The sequence below is a fragment of the Lytechinus pictus genome, chromosome 3 (genome assembly GCF_037042905.1).
Source record: "Lytechinus pictus isolate F3 Inbred chromosome 3, Lp3.0, whole genome shotgun sequence".
Classification (NCBI taxonomy): Eukaryota; Metazoa; Echinodermata; class Echinoidea; order Temnopleuroida; family Toxopneustidae; genus Lytechinus; species Lytechinus pictus.
Genome location: NC_087247.1, coordinates 53,844,963 through 53,861,861, shown reverse-complemented (window position 1 = coordinate 53,861,861; position 16,899 = coordinate 53,844,963). Strand labels below are relative to the sequence as shown.

General features: G+C 35.1%; 1 protein-coding gene across 1 annotated transcript; it reads left to right on the top strand.

Moving 5' to 3' along the window:
- Positions 1-1,417: 1,417 nt before the first annotated feature.
- Positions 1,418-7,931, top strand: LOC129256220 (complement C1q tumor necrosis factor-related protein 3-like). The gene is made up of 3 exons (XM_054894473.2): positions 1,418-1,564; positions 2,040-2,302; positions 6,649-7,931. The coding sequence occupies exons 2-3, from the start codon at positions 2,062-2,064 to the stop codon at positions 6,963-6,965; spliced, it is 558 nt and encodes a 185-aa protein (XP_054750448.1). The 5' UTR covers positions 1,418-1,564; positions 2,040-2,061; the 3' UTR covers positions 6,966-7,931.
- Positions 7,932-16,899: the final 8,968 nt, after the last annotated feature.

Below are 16,899 nucleotides of genomic sequence, written 5' to 3'. Positions count from 1 at the left end.
CCTTGAAAAGCTTAGTATGTTTTTTCTATGATAGACTTTATATATGACGAAAAATTCAGCAAAATTGATTAAGCCAATTCCGAGAAAAGTTGGCGACAAACATAAGTGCGAAAAATAAATAAAGAAAATTCTGACGAAATTAAGAGGTGATCTGTCAAAGACAGACCACCTAAAAAATGTTGATACATGCATGTTTGTATATCTATACACTCTAAAAAATATTGGGTAAAAGTGCTGCATGAGGGTAATTATGTGTCCAACCAACATTGGGCATTTTTATTTATCCAGTGTGATGAAAATTTTGCCCATTCTAAAGTAATTGCTGCTTATTTTTTTACCTTCCTGGACAATATGATTCCCGCATTGGGTAAAATACTGCTACAAATTGGTTGGACAAATTACCCTCGTGGTGGTTAAAATTTTACCCAATATTTTTTTACAGTGTAGTAATTTTTAAATATCTATTTTACTTTTATGTTTGATCTTTGTATTGTATATGTAAATGAAAAAAGGAGAAATCAAGACCGGTTTGTGACATCTTAGCTTATCTCCAAGAAAAACAACATAGCTCGCTGCGGTAACACAAATGATAAAAATACATTGTAAATACATATCGATAAAAAAAAATCAAATGACTTCAGGACTGCATTATTTCCATATCATCATTTCCATTTTTTCAATGAATAAATTATACAAATATGATACAATATGGTTATAAGTCTCAAAATGCCTTATATGATTCCTTCACACATGAGGGTTGAGCAAAAAAGAAATATGACCCATGGTCAAATTGCAGTCTGAATTTAATAATTTATTGCACCGCATCCTTAAGTCAACCCTGAAATGGTTTGCCTTATATTTCACCAATAACAAGACTTGCCTTGAAGTCGCTCGAAAATTAATGCATGATTTCATTAATAGCATTTTGAAACAGAAATGTAACAGTGTCTTTTTCATGAAAATGTCATAACTTCAGCTTGACGCCATCTCTATGAGAAAAACCAATAATTGCCTTTGACAGACGTACATGCTTTTCAAGAGCAGATTTAATGCGTCCGCATCTTCCAAATTATATCATTGCATTGTACAACTTGGCTTTCCATAAAGACTGCATCGAGCTGGAATTGTGATAATTTCATGAAACGGGCCCCATGTTTCTAGGAAAGAAACATCCGTAACATTGATATTTCACGAGCCACGAAATTTGATATAAGTCACCACCTGTTTTAGAAATCGATAATGGAATGGAGGAATGTATCACAAAAGATCGATATACCAAAACATTCAAATTGCATGCACACTTTTCCAAAATCTTGTTCTTGACAACCTGAAAGCTTGAGTGATGCTTGCAGGACATTGCAACAAGTAATGTATGCAAATTGGATTCCAAGTATTCAAGCTCATCCATGCGTATCTCGAGCCAAGGAAACGTCTATAGATGATAAATGACTGATCCAACCTATTTACTGCCTGATAGGTCTCAGAAAGAGTCACATTTTAAGGCGTGGTGATAGGGCGAACGACTTGAATACGGACATTTTTAGCCTGAAACCAGGATAAAAAGGTAACTGAATTTTTCGTTCATTTAAGGAAAAAAATGACAAATTTGAGGGACATATTTCACAAAATCATTTGTATCTTCTTAAACCGAGCTCAAACTGTTTACGTGTCGCTTTTAGTTAAGTGATGATAGGATTGTGAAAATAGAATCATTAAATATCTACAAGTGCGTCGCGATTTCGATAATTATTGGTAAATGTTTTCTTTATCAGTTTGTTTCTTAAAGTAACTTGATTTTCAAAACAATATTCTATATAGATATGTCAGATACTACATGACTTTGCCGCTAATTTTGAAGCGATATTAACCCGTTAAAGCTATTCATTTGGATAATGAAAATGAAATCAAACGAATTAAAACTGAAATTTATCTCAGTGCTGACGAAGGCATATGCTAAGGAGGACGAGGTTATAAGATTGTTTATGGAATGGTAATGTTGGCATATTTTATTTTTTCTTTATTTATTGCGTTTTGTTCAGTTGCAGCTTGATTCGAGCAACAATGTCGGGTTCAACGATCCCCAACATCCTGATCGCTTCATGTTTTGTTTCGTTGTTTGTACTGTACACGCCTGCGTCGGCTGACTTGAAATATGAGAGAACTATCGCGTTTACGGTAGAGAGGACGACTCCCATCAGCGCATCCTCTGATCCGAGGGACATTGGGGGCTTTAATAGGAACTCAAAAAAGATCTACATCAATATCGGTGAAGTTCTAGATGTCATCACAGGGCGATTCAAAGGTAATTCAACTGTAGGAGGCTGTCACTCATTCAATGAACAAGGTTATGATATATTCTCGTTCTCTGTTACTACCCCCTGTGTGGGGAATATAAGGTTGGCAATGTTTGGCTTATTTTCTCTTGTTCTTGGGAACAAATGCCTGATTTTTTGGCACTGTCAGTTTCCATTACAACTTTTCATCATAAATTTAATTTTTATTTTTTCTAAATTGAAAATAGAGATTAAAAAATGACACTTTTCTTGAAATTTTACTTTCCACCAGTAGGGGGCCTACACAAAATATGCAGAAAATTCAATTTTTGGAGCGCTCTGGTAAATAATAAAAAAAAGATAACCCTTTCATGCAACTGCATGAAAATGAGTATTTTCGTTTACAAAAGTACTTACAATGTACTTACCAAACTGTGATCAGTCGTTCGTGGACGCATTGTTCTTTGTGGAAGTGAATGAAAAACACAATTCAAAAGAATATATATATATATAATCAAGACATCAAACAATTATATATATATATAATCAAGACATCAAAGTTGGTGCTTATCTCATTAAATTTTAAACCACCATGGCACTTAAGTACCAATGACCTTCCTCTGATCATGCGCAGAATGGAACTACGAACTGGCTTATTAGATCAAGAGAAAGAGGAAGTTCACACAGACAATGTTAGTACAAGCAGAATATATATAAATATATATATACATATATTTTTTGAAATACGACGGTTTGATGAAAATCCATCGAAGAATTGCAGAGTTGTGATTTATTAAAATATTGATTCTGTGACGTCACAGACGAGCAGTTCCTCTATGTGATGATGTACGTCGTGTTTCTAAAAACAAAACGCCATTTTGTCAAAATTGTTTAAATTATTTTCTTTGTGCGCTGGATATATCATCAGACGTCATCATTTCATTCCTCTAATAATAAATATGTTTCTATTCATTTTAATTTATTTTCATCTGAATTCATATTAATCTTTAATACACTTTTGTAACACAATAAAGCTGCTGGTATCTGACGTCACAAATCTTTATCTTTCTTATTCTTTAGATTTCATCAAACCTTCACCAATATTTTTCTTTAGTTTTTCTGCTTTTATTACAATTAACTTATTGTTTGGTATTCTCCAAACTGTCTTTACTCACTCATGCATGAATAAGAAATCATCGAATTTATTTATACCAAGTGAAGGAGAGGTTCTCAGCATGACAATACTCATTGCCTATTGAATATAAATCAGCGATAATATGGGTTTCTTTGTTTTTCTGGAAGGCACTTCAATTATTTTTCTGACCGAAAGACAAAATTAAAAATTAAAATCCAATTTACTTATGCCGATGTTTATACTTTACCTTTTCGCTCACTCGTATATATATATATATATATATTTATATATATATATATATATATAGGCCAAAAAATGACAAGACGATTTACGTTGCTGATAGACCACAATTTAATCCGAGCATTCGGCCTTAGGCCTTCTTCATGGGTTCTGGGTCTTTCGGGCTGACTCGGAGGTGTGCAGTGTCGTGTGTTCGGTTTCTGGTGTTACATCAAGAGAACACACCAGATCAAGATAGATCAAGATCAACACACTAGAAACCGAACACACGACACTGCACACCTCCAAGTCAGCCCGAAAGACCCATAACCCATGAAGAAGGCCTAAGCGAAAGCTCGGATTAAATTGTGGTCTATGAGTCTATCAGCACCGTCAAATCGTCTTGTCATTTTTTCGCCTAAGTATTTGGAACAAGACACAGTAGTCATATTAAGGAGTAGATGCCTGTTTACACACACACACACACACATATAAATATATATATATATACACACACACAACAATAAAAGTAAGACCCCCTTAAACAAACATCAATAATTTCCGAACCAATGCGAGTTTTTAACATATTTTTACATGAGCGTGTAGGTAATTTTATAAGCTACCCTCTGAGTAAATGCTATGGACGTATTTTAGGTTATGCTTCAGTGAGCACCATCAGGAGGCAAAAATGTCACTTTTCAAAAGTCACAGTCCAGATATCATGACTTTGAGTTCCTTTTATTGGAAGTAATTCCACATTCTCATGAAAAATAGTCAGAAGGCTTGTAAAAGGTACTTTCTAAAAGACAAAAAACTTTTTGGTCAAATTTCACGGTTGAATAAAAACAAGTCCAAATTTGCTATAATTGGATTTTTTACACATTTTTATCAATAAAAATGATAGAATATGATGACAGTTATTTTTAGGAAGAGTATTTCAACAATATTCATCGTTTCACGGTTCAATGAACATTTATTGAAAACAAAAAATACGATTTTCAAATATCAGAGGCAAGTATTGTTTCATTTTGGTGACTGAAACTGATCTTTTATCAACTTTTTCGTTATGTTCAAGACCAATTTACATGCTTCAATGATTTAAAGGCGTTTAATTAAACATTCACGCTTGAATGAACATGTGGAATATGATTAGCCCTTTTCTATACGTTATTGGAAAAATGCAATTCGTAACTATGGATTCTGTCAAAAGCCTCCTTGCATGGTTCATTTGATTTGATTTTTATGAAAATCTCGATGTTTAATGCATCAATGAGCACACAATATTCGAAAATTATGCAAATGAGAATAAAGTTCAAGGCCTTGGCCCCACTCTGTGCCGTATCGAATGGTTATTTTGATGTGCGCGCCTTTTGGATAGTGTTACTCTGAAGCCATGTGCGAAGTTTCATGAAATAACTGTAGGCAGAAGTAACAAAAACCGTCCATGAAACAAACCCTCATTTCATATTTGTTACAATTTTGACTTCCTCCCTCATAGACTTGCGTACATTATGGGTGCATATGTTGAAGAACAAGTAACCCCTTATTCAATATGGTGGAACTTTCAAGGCTGTCTTTAGCAATGCTATTTGGCAGTAATGTTTATCAACGTATGGCCAGAATTCTGTGCAAAAATGAAATCGATTTTTTTATTCATGGATGAGTGAGCACGCATCAAAGTGGGAAAATGGGTATTTTCAATGTCACAGACTCGTTTTAAAGGGCAATAAAGTGAATATTGGGGGCAAATTCGGTTTCAAATGTGACTTTAATTGCTGTTTGTATCATCCATCATTTCTATCACCACACACTTTCCGAACTTTTAACATTTTCATGGTTGAGCGAGCACATTCGAAAACTTAACCTAACTAGTTGTAGAGGATACTACCAAAATACGTCACAATACAGGGGCCGCGGAACCGTTTTCAAAGTGTGGGAGGGGCTGAGCCAAAAGTGGGGGGGGGGGGGCTGACCATGCAAAAAATCACAATCGTATGGTCATTTTTACAAATTCGGTTTCAAATGTGACTTTAATTGCTGTTGTTTGTATCATCCATCATTTCTATCACCACACACTTTCCGAACTTTTAACATGTTCATGGTTGAGCGAGCACATTCGAAAACTTAACCTAACTAGTTGTAGAGGATACTACCAAAATACGTCACAATACAGGGGCCGCGGAACGGTTTTCAAAGTGTGGGAGGGGCTGAGCCAAAAGTGGGGGGGGGGGCTGACCATGCAAAAAATCACAATCGTATGGTCATTTTTACATTTTTTTACATGCTTTTGGAAAAAAGTGCCCCCACCCCCGCTTCCGCGGCCCCTGCAATATTGTGCTCACTCAACCATGAACATACGATATCAAAATTGTATGTGGAGTGGCTAAATGATGGATAGTAAAACAGCATTAACACCATAAAATTCACCTTAAAAACAACTTTTGCCCAACTTTGTATTTGCACAATCTGAAAAACACTCTTGTGACTTTCAAAAATGGTCATTTTTAATTCAATCTTTAATTACTCATGCATGACTCAACCGATTAATCTCATTTTTCCCCCAGGAGTTGCTTAATGAGTGTAGAAAATTATCTAAGAAATTTCAGATCTCTAAATAATTCCGTTCAAAAGTTACATCAATTTGATTTAGGGGGGAATTACTTTTGTTGTTGTGTATATATATATATATAATTTATTGGTTGGATTGCTTAACTAAGCTAGTCGTACAGACTGTTTCACCCTAAGGCTCATCAGCGACTGATTAGTATGAAGAACACAATTTTTTGAGACAGAAAAAGTATACAGAGCATGTGCATTTGGTTATAACATTGGGTTGACAGAGCATGTATAGTTGAATGGGGTTACTGGAGGGGTACATGTGTATTGTTTATTACATAAGGGGTACTTAGGGGTCATTACTACATGGTTACAAGTAGGAGGGGTAAGTGATAACTCCCATCACAGCCCCGGGATCACCCATTCTCTGCCCGAATCACAATTTTTCTCTTTCTTTCCATGCAGCTCCTTTAGAAGGCGTCTACTATTTCTACTACTCCTTCTCCAGTACGACAATGGGTGCGACGACACAAATAGAACTCCTGAAACTAAAAAACGGGAAAGATCTCCAATCAGCGACATCCCAAGTGATCCAGACTATCGCCCCTACCACTCCTAACCCGCTCGATTCAGCCAGTGCCTCGGTCATGGTAAAACTCGAACGTGGTGACCAAGTCTTTCTGCGATTAGGACCTGGTTCTCTGGACGCATCACGTGATCGTCCGCTTCTTTTCACTGGTTACATGTTATACAGAGAAGGAAGAACACCTCATGGTTACTAGGTGCCGCCCTTTTCATTGACCCCGTGCATAATAAACTGTGTATAGATATAAAATATCCCACAGCTTTTAAAAATAATTACAATTTATGTTTTTAATTTCATCTTTTATTTACGACAACTTTACAGTTCTAAACCTCTTTTACGATTAATGCTTTAATCACGTATGATCATCACATGCTTATCAAACTAAAGGTTTAAATGATAATAACTAGTTAGACCAACAGACCTTGTGCATGGAATATTGTATTAAACTGATTTGGTCAAGAATTTATGTCCTCTTCATAAACATTCATGAAAGAGAGATCTCCTCTGACGTCAAGTTTATTTTGCTCAAATCAAATAAATCAATAAATTAAAAATCAAGAAATAAATCAATGAACGCTTGCCCCAAAAATCACCAAAGGATAGTAAACTCTTTCAATTTTTTTTTATGTTGACGTCACTTTCGAGCTACTCTCCAAAATGTAGCGTTTATCCTAAATTCAAATAAGTGCTTTCCTTTGCCTCAGGTTATGTTGGAAATTTTCTGTAAACGTGCATCTATTTTCAAAGGATTGATGTAAAATTTCTGTTTAAGGAATTCATAGTAATGGGCTAGTCACGTAACCTATATAAAAATAGAACTGCATATGAAATTTTGTTTAACTTTAAATTATATTCTATCTAGGTTTTGTATTTATTTTCTGCTTTTATTAGGTTCGTCTTGAATTCGGGTAGGACTTCACAATTAACATGTTCAAACCCAATTAAGCATCCGTGACATTTTATGAGCAAAATTTAACAGTTTGACTCCAGCGTGCGGTTTAGGCAGTTTTTTATGTTATAAAGATTCCGTCCGTTTTCAACGACTTCCCCCTACCCCATTACCACACAAAATATCTTACTTTGTATATCTTATTTATGTTCATGGATCACCAACAACATATTGTGAATCTCACAAATAAAATTTACATTGCAAGTTGTGAAATTATACTGTTCCCCGTGAAGTTCTGTGGTCAAGTGCATGTGTAAAGACAGTCGGTACCGGTAGAGATTGGAGCAGATTATAATAATGAAGCGTCACTAATAATATAAACATGTATTGACCTATAAAAAAAAAGGACGTATCAGATAAAAGGTAACCCAATGTTAATTTCTTTCCTGGGAAGAATAGAGAATTCGTGACAAAAAAATCCCATCGTCTTTATGAAGGACATCTTATTCGCATACAAATTGTATCTGTATTATGTTTCTAAACCTACCCATCTCTGAACACCGTGAATATATATTGATATTGAAATAATCTGAGGTGTGAAGATAGGATGAAGGTGGTAAAGGGTGTAATAAACATTTTTAAAGGAGAGGGCAAAATCTCGGTGAAAAAAACAAATGTGTGTGTTTGTATGCAAAGGGGGGGGGGGGGTTCTGAAAGTAGGGAGGGGAGACGACAAGATTAAACGAGGGGAAGAGAGAGTTAGAGAAACGGAGGAAAGGACAGAGAGGGAGAGAGAGAAAGAGAGAGGGGGAGAGAGAGAGAGAGAGAGATTAAATGAATCATGGGGCGCGTTACTGGAAGTGGTACATTCAAAATACAAGTAAAAAATAAACGCAACTTAAAGTTTTTAACCAATCATTGTAAAAACATTTTGACCTTTTTAAAGTTTAGTTTTAGTATAAAGCTTTCTGCAAAGGACCCCTTGTGCCCATGGAATAATTATGTAAATCCGCAAAAAGAGTTATGTAGTCTAGATCTGGACGTTGTAGTTATTTGTTTAGTACACCCTACATCAGTCCTCTTTCTTTTCACCTTCTCCTACTAGTAGGGTCTAAACTAAAAGTTACGCAGCTCGAGATGTTTTTGAGGGATAACGATATAACTGATCATGAGCAAGATTCCAAAACTACTTCCATATGGTACAACAAAAGCCATGATGTGGTTACGCTATCAGGTGCAGACACCTTGAATAAAGAAGGAAAAGTCAGAGTGAAATGTTACAAAATGCATTGTTTTCTAACAGAGGCCCATTTTTTAAAAATTTGCATTGTCTTTTAAACTTTGCCTTTTTAGGCGATTTTGTATTTGTTTGAAGTGAAAGCTTGCACAAATCTTGAATGTTCAACAAACACCAAAAACTTTCTTTTTTAATTACGGGGCTCAACATTATTCCAAAAACATTTAATCAAATTGTGGGAATAAGAATACACCGTGTGTGGACTTTGTAAAAAAACACCCCAAAAAACTCGGTTTAAGTTTAGCTATAGAGTCTGGAGCTTTGGACTAAATTGTGTCATTACTGAGTGAATTCAGATTTTTTTTATTCAGATCAAAATTTGTTTTCTGTATTACATGACTAATTTGGTCTGTAAAGAGGCGGATTGCAACATCTCTCTTGTAAATACCCAAATCCCGTTGAAGGCCTATAACATTTACAGCATAATTAACATTTTTGCACCCTCGTTATTTCTATTTTATGACCTGATAAAGGTTATGTCTGCATTTTAATTAGGAATAAACTATTTTTCCCCTTCAATGTGTCCAAAGTTAGTGTGATAGAAAAGCATCAATTGTATGTGAAAATTACTGGTAATAATAGATACTAGCGTGCCATCGGTCAATAGCTGGTCAGGGGCAGATCAATAGGGCCAATAGGGGGGGGGGCGAATTTATTTTTTTCAACCATATTTTCCACAATCAGCCGCTCAAAATTGAGTTTTGTTTGTTTCTTTGAAGGGGTAGTCCTAACAGTAACTATACCTTTATTCTTTTAAAACAACGTTAATATATATAATAATCGTATACTAGTAAGCCCTATAGAAATAGTGCGAGCGCAAAACGCGAGCAATTTTTTAGGGGGGAAATTTCATGTATAGTCCTGAAAATTGAATATTCTGGGCCATGTTTGTGACCCTGAACAAGATGCGAGCGCGAGCAGAAAGGTTTAATACATTCTACCCTGATAAAAAATTGACCTATTAAGGGTTGTTACAGTTAGCCATGAAGACAATACATATTTGAAGAATCAATTTTGACGTCCTGACCTAAAAATGGAATTCTAAGCACTTTTTTGTAACCATGAACAGGATAGGTATAAACTAAACAATTGATGTGAGCGCGAAGCGCGAACGGAAAAAAAGATTAAGACCAAAAAAGGGATGCTCTATTCATGCTTTGCAAATCATGAAACTGGGCAATTGGGTATCTTCTTACATACATAATGATAAGACCAAAAAAGGGATGCTCTATTCATGCTTTGCAAATCATGAAACTGGGCAATTGGGTATCTTCTTACATACATAATGCGAGAGCGAAGCGCGAGCAGAATTTTTTATTATATCTGTATCTGAAACTGGATAATTCAAGCACGTTTAAAATAAAGAACAAGCTGTGTATCTCAATAAACATGCGTGAGCTTGTTCTAGATAAAGACCTAAAATCTGGGCATTCTAAATACATTTTTTAATCATGAAAATCAATAATGCGAGCGCGAAGCGCGAGCTAAAAATATTTGATATTCCGATCTGAAAATGGGTCAATCTAATTTTCAAGCACTGTGTAGAAAAATTGTGAATTGGATAAGGATTGCACTTCATAAATGATGCGAGCGCAAGCTGATATGTTTTTAATTTTTATTTTGACCTACGACTGGGACAATCTAAGAACATTCGTCATCATATGAAAATGATGACTATCTTCCTATTCATCTTCCTAAGCGCGAGATGAAACTTGCCGATATTCCAACCTGGAAAAAAAATGGACACTTTATAGGAATTCATAAAAATGTTGTCATAATTCATTAATCTAATAGGCCTAATGAGAGCGCGAAATTTGTTAATATCAAGGCCTAAAACCTTTTTAAAAGCACTTTTGTAATTATGAATAGGATGCATGGGTAAATATATTTTCAACAATTGATCAGACCGAGCACAAATCACGAGCCGAAATTTTTCATTGATAAACTGTTATGAAAAGGGGATTTTAAGAAGTTTGTTATAGGATTATTGTCTAGGTATACATAACTCAATCAAAATACGAGCGCGCAGCGCTAGCTGATACGTTTTGACATTCAAACCTGAAAAGGGATATTTTTATAACTTTATAAAATACACGAAGAGCTGAAATTGTTGATATTCAGACCATAAAACGAACATTTTACACAATACTTTTATTTTCAAATTAGTTTGTAAATCAAACAAAATAATGAAAGCTCGATGTCCGAATTGAAATATGTTTTGCATATTAACTTCAAATTTAATATTTTAAGAACTATGTCAGCCTATATATTGAGCAAGATATCATCGATCAGGCAATGCGAGCGCGAAACGCGAGCGAAAATTTTAAATAGTGACATGAAAGATTTTTTTTTCCAAGTCTACCCCTCATCTTATTTCATTCACTCGTCTTCCTCCTCTTATTTTCCTTTTCCTTTTCTCCTCTCTTTTACCTTTTTTTCTTTTTTTTTTAAATTTCTTCCCCCTTTTTTCTTCTTTTTTCTCTCCGCCAATAGGGGGGGGGGGGCCTCCTGGGGACATTTCATAAAGTTGTTTTTAGTTAAGAACGACTTTAAGAATGATTGGTGATCCTTTCTTGTGGTAAATGATATTCACCATTAAATGTTCATTGGTGATTATTAAACACATAACAAATGTTCACTGGTCGTTCTTAAAGTCGCTCTTAATTGACGAACAGCGTTATGAAACACCCACCTGGCCCCCTGGACCCGCCTATGATAATCACATTCACTACAGGTAGAGTAGCTGTTATATTCTATCACCCGGTCACCCTCGATGGACATATTGACCTGCTGATAAAACATGTATATACCTCTGGAAGTGAATGTCAAATTGAGCTAAAATTTACCTTTTCTAAAGTGTGTGTGAAAATGGCTAGTCCGTACATGAAGCCTTACTATTGATTTGAGAGATATACAAAGGTTGATGAGGCATTGTAATCGATTTTATGCCAATAAGATTAATTCCAAGACAATCTATTTTGTAATTAATAGACTAGATATAATTCTGATATCAACATTAAACGATTCCACAAACTTATATCAATATAAAGTCGATTTTAAATGTCATGACAGAAGTCAACCAAAGGGTCATGGGCCATAGCCCTTTTCCCATGTAATTGCATGTCACCTAAAAATTGCATTTTTAAACGAATCATGGCAAATATTACTTTCGATCATTGCCCATATTATCCTGCTAGTGTCACACATTAAGCCATTTAAATTGATTGAACACATTAAATCATAAAAATCAACAAAATATAATAATAATAGAAAAATATTAAGAAGCAATCAATTTAAGTTTGAGACTTTTTGTGCTGAGATAGTGATCACGGGAAAGCAATCCATTTTATTCAAGAAATAGGCCTAGGTAAGGCGTTGATCCTCTTCTGAATCATGATATGAGAAAGCTAATTATAACCTGGTGAGATGAGATATAACACTGTCAAAGTCTGCGTACGGAATTGAGAGCATCATATAGCCCCATACAAAATAGAACGAAGATAAAAACACCCCTGATGGAAACATGACAGTTAAGGGATACCCTAAGGCTGAAAAATAATATGATTTAAACAGATACATGTAAAATAAAATCAGTCAAAACAATGACAATTTCATTTAAATCGATCAAGGAATAACAGGGTTATGACATTTTAAAGCTTTGCATTATTTCTATAATGAATATAGAATGAGCAAAACTGATGATTGGCGTATCCCCATTTAGTGGCGTACCGTGGGTCACGGAATGGGGGAGGGGCACCAGCAACAAATTTGAGTTTTTACACTTAATCGGCAATTGGTTCTGAACCAAATGCCGATGCAGAATCGGCATTTGGATTGCGTTTACACGTTGTTACAGCTCGCGGTTCAGAACCGCGAGCCGATGCAAAAACCTGAAATGATACGCATACCTACAATATACGTCATAATAAAGACAACACTGGATCAGTGCGCTTACAATTACGTCACAATAGTAAAGTAATTGAAATACGCACAAATTGCCGGTGCAGAATCGGCTTTCTGTTTACACGTAGTAAAAAAGCCGATTCTGCATCGGCTCGCGGTTCAGAACCTACTACTTTGGTGGTGCAAATTGCCGGTTCTGAACCGCGAGCCGATTCAAGTTACTCGCGTTTACACGCTATGAAAAAGCCGATGCTGAATCGGCTCGCGGTTCAGAACCGCGAGCCGATTCAAATGCCGATTAAGTGTAAACACGGTATTAGTGGGCGCGCAAAGCGCGCTCAATTGCCAGGTATGCTGACCTAATAGAGACATTTTAAGGACTGTGCCATTAAACGGATATGTATCTTACTGATCATATAATGCGAGCGCGAAGCAATAGCTGAAAATTTTTGATATTCAGACCTTTAAAAAGTGAGATTAGAAGCAAATCCTTGTAATCGTGATACGTACCTGTCTCACTAAACAAACAATGCGAGTGCGAAGCGCGAGCTGATTTTTTTTTTTTTTTACATATATTCACCCAAAACAGGGACATTTTAAGGACTAATTTTCGGAATTTATGAAGAGCATACATATCTTACCATAGTCATCTAATGTGAGCGCCAAGCACTAGATGATTTTGCAAGAATAATACCTACACACATGAAGCACTTTTTGTAGTCATTGTGATCATGATTAACTTACGCATCCCACTAATCAAATATTGCGAGCGTGAAGCACGAGCTGAAAGTTTTTGAACTTCAGACTTGAAGAGGGGCATTCTAAGGCTTGTTTGAAGACATTCACCAAGACTAAGGACCCCATGGAAGAACAGTGGTTTTTTGTTCATACCGCTTAAATGGGCCATCTTCTATATTTCATATGATCTATACGATTTGTTAAATTTGAACATGTATATATTTTATTTTCATATGTAAATAAAGACAAACAAACAAACTATATGTATTTCAGCGCCAAGCACTTGCTGATTTTGATAGAATCACACCTAAAGACTAATCAAATATTGCGAGCGAGAAGCGCGAGCTGAAAATTGTTAGAATTTATACCTGAAGAGGGGCATTCTAAGACTTATTTGTAGGAATTCACTAAGACCATATGTATTTCAATACTGACCAAATGGTGCGATTGTGAAGCGCTAGCTAAATTTTTTTGATAGACCAGAAAAAGGGAAATTTTAAGGAATGTTTTTAGGAATTCATGAAGAGCAGACATATCTCACCAATCCACTATGCGAACGTAAGCACGGACTGGAAATGTTTTATATTCAGACCTTTAAAGGGGCAATCACTTTAAGTATAGTCATGTAAAAGAAGCATAATTATGTCACTTCATAAAACAATGATAACTCGAAGTGCGAGGAAATATATTGGGTGTATATTGATTTGATGTTTTAGGATTATATATCTCATTAAACAAACAATATGAGCACCAGGAATGATGAACACAGGCCCTATGCAAATTATGCTTCATAAAGTTATGAAAAAATCTTATTTGATATAATTTAATACATATAACATAATATAATTTCTTATTATCCCACTACGTTTCTCTTTTTCCCCCCTTTTCTTCTTTTTCTCTGTTCCCCTGGGTTTTTTTTTTGCCAGCAGATTGGGGTAGTTACGCCACTGTCCCCATTTGTTCTTCTTTATTATATAACAAAGAATGGACTGACAAGCGATAAGATGCATAATATATTCATTGCCGCATATTTTTGTTCCATGGGAGACATCATACACAAATGTAAAATATCAAATAATTAGGATTTCATATACATGTAAGAACATAAGAAAAAAGAATGGACATAGCATCATCAGCCCACCTAAGGAATATTCTTTGCATTGTGTTTTCACAAATTATTAACAAACTTTAAAACACCATAAATTAGTTATTGTTATCAGATTTTGATGAATTTTTCAGCGTTTTGCACAATGAAGCCTACTCTTTGTTTTATTTAGATATACAGTAGATTTAAATAAACTTTAAGCTACACAATCAGGCAAAAAATCTTTAAAATATCATTTTTGTTGAAAGTTGCTACGGTCGATTGTTGTGTGATTATATATTTTTTTTATTATTCAGAATATCCCTTTAACCATTTCCTCCATAATTTCTATTCACACTCACACCCGTTGATTTGACACCGATGACACCATTAATTTTTAATGTTTACTATTTAGCAGGGAAGTCTGGTATAAAAATGATATGAAGACCTTTATAGATGTATATAATCAACCACATGTGCTATAATATATAATAAAAGTATTGGTTTTGAAACACTGAGGTCTCAGGTCTGTCAGCTAGTCGATCCTTGGTGGAGAACACGAACAATGTCTGGAAATCCTGCATCATCGCAGTCAACATCGTCATCAACATCATCATCGGTCGTTAGTCAAGGCGGTGATAAAGATGGTGTCAAATTGATTCGGCAAATGACTCTAATTGATTGTATTTCGATAGTTATTGGTACTATCATTGGTGGAGGAATCTTCATATCCCCTAAAGGTATGAGTATTTCTGTGTTTAAAGTTTTTATTAAAAGTCTCAACCAAAGTAATGCATCTTAGTTAAGGTTTTGATCTGCCTTTGAAGAGTCAAACAGCACACTTGGTCGTCATTGAATCAGTTGAAAAAAAAAATACTTTGCTTATGCGCTGGGGGAGTATATAGAGACTTATATATATTATATTTGCGTAATAAGCATAAAACTTGCGATAAGAGTTGTAAAGAATTACGATATATTGTAAAGCGTATATAGTACCCTCTCCCATGGAATGAGTCCGTGGTTGGGAGAACATCCAGTCAAAAGTGCATTATGATATATACAAATTGCCGACTACACCTTTCAGTTGATAACAACAACAACAACAGAAACAACGAAAATTGCCACCATACTCTGTTACAGGATTTTTATTTATCATTTTTTTAAAATTTCAATTACAACATATTTAATTTCTACAAGGACTTGCAGAAATGTAACCGTGTCTGAATCCTTACCAATGATTTAACTCTTTACTCCAGGGGGCGGATCAAGCCTTCGCCAAAAGGAGGGGGAGGATTTTTTTCAGCCACATTTTCCCCGATCGGCCGCTCGAAGTTTATTTTTGTTTGTTTCTTTGAAGCGGTAGTCCTAATAGTCACTTCTAAGCTATATTCTTATAAATCAACATAAATAGGGCCTATATATGATAATCTCATAAGCCTGATATTTTTTATTTCATGTATTTTATCCTAAAATTTAAAAGGACAAGTCCACCCCAACAAAAAGTTGATTCGAATAAAAAAAGAAAAATCCAACAAGCATAACACTGAAAATTTCATCAAAATTGGATGTAAAATAAGAAAGTTATGATATTTTAAAGTTTCGCTTAATTTCACCGAACAGTTATATTCACATCCTTGTCGGTATGCAAATGAGGAGACTGATGACATCACTCATTCACTATTTCTTTTATATTTTGTTATGTGAAGTATGAAATATTCCGATTTTTTCCTTATTATCGTGTGAAACAACGATTTATTCCTCCCTGAACATGTGCAATTTAGCTTTGTTTAAACTATATGATTCAATCAAGTCGGTCCTTATTGTCAAATCTGTAAAAAATGAAATATTGTATAATTCAAACAATAAAAAACAAAAGAAATAGTGAGTGAGGGACATCATCGACTGTCTCATTTGCAAATCAAATTTAAAATGTCATAACTTTCTGATTGTACATCCGATTTTGATGAAATTTTCAGCATAATGCTTCCTTGATCTTTCTCTATTTATTCAAATCAACATTTTTCTGGGGTGGACTTGACCTTTAAACATTCTGGGCAATGTTTGTGATCCTAAACGAGATGTGTATTCAACTAAATAATCCCGACCTTTCGCTGGAGAACGCGAACGCTTATTTACGACGGTAGTTGATTTTGGAAGAGACTTTTGGGCCCGTCATCATGGTCGTAAAACTCTGTCCTGCAATGCAAATTGTGTGACAT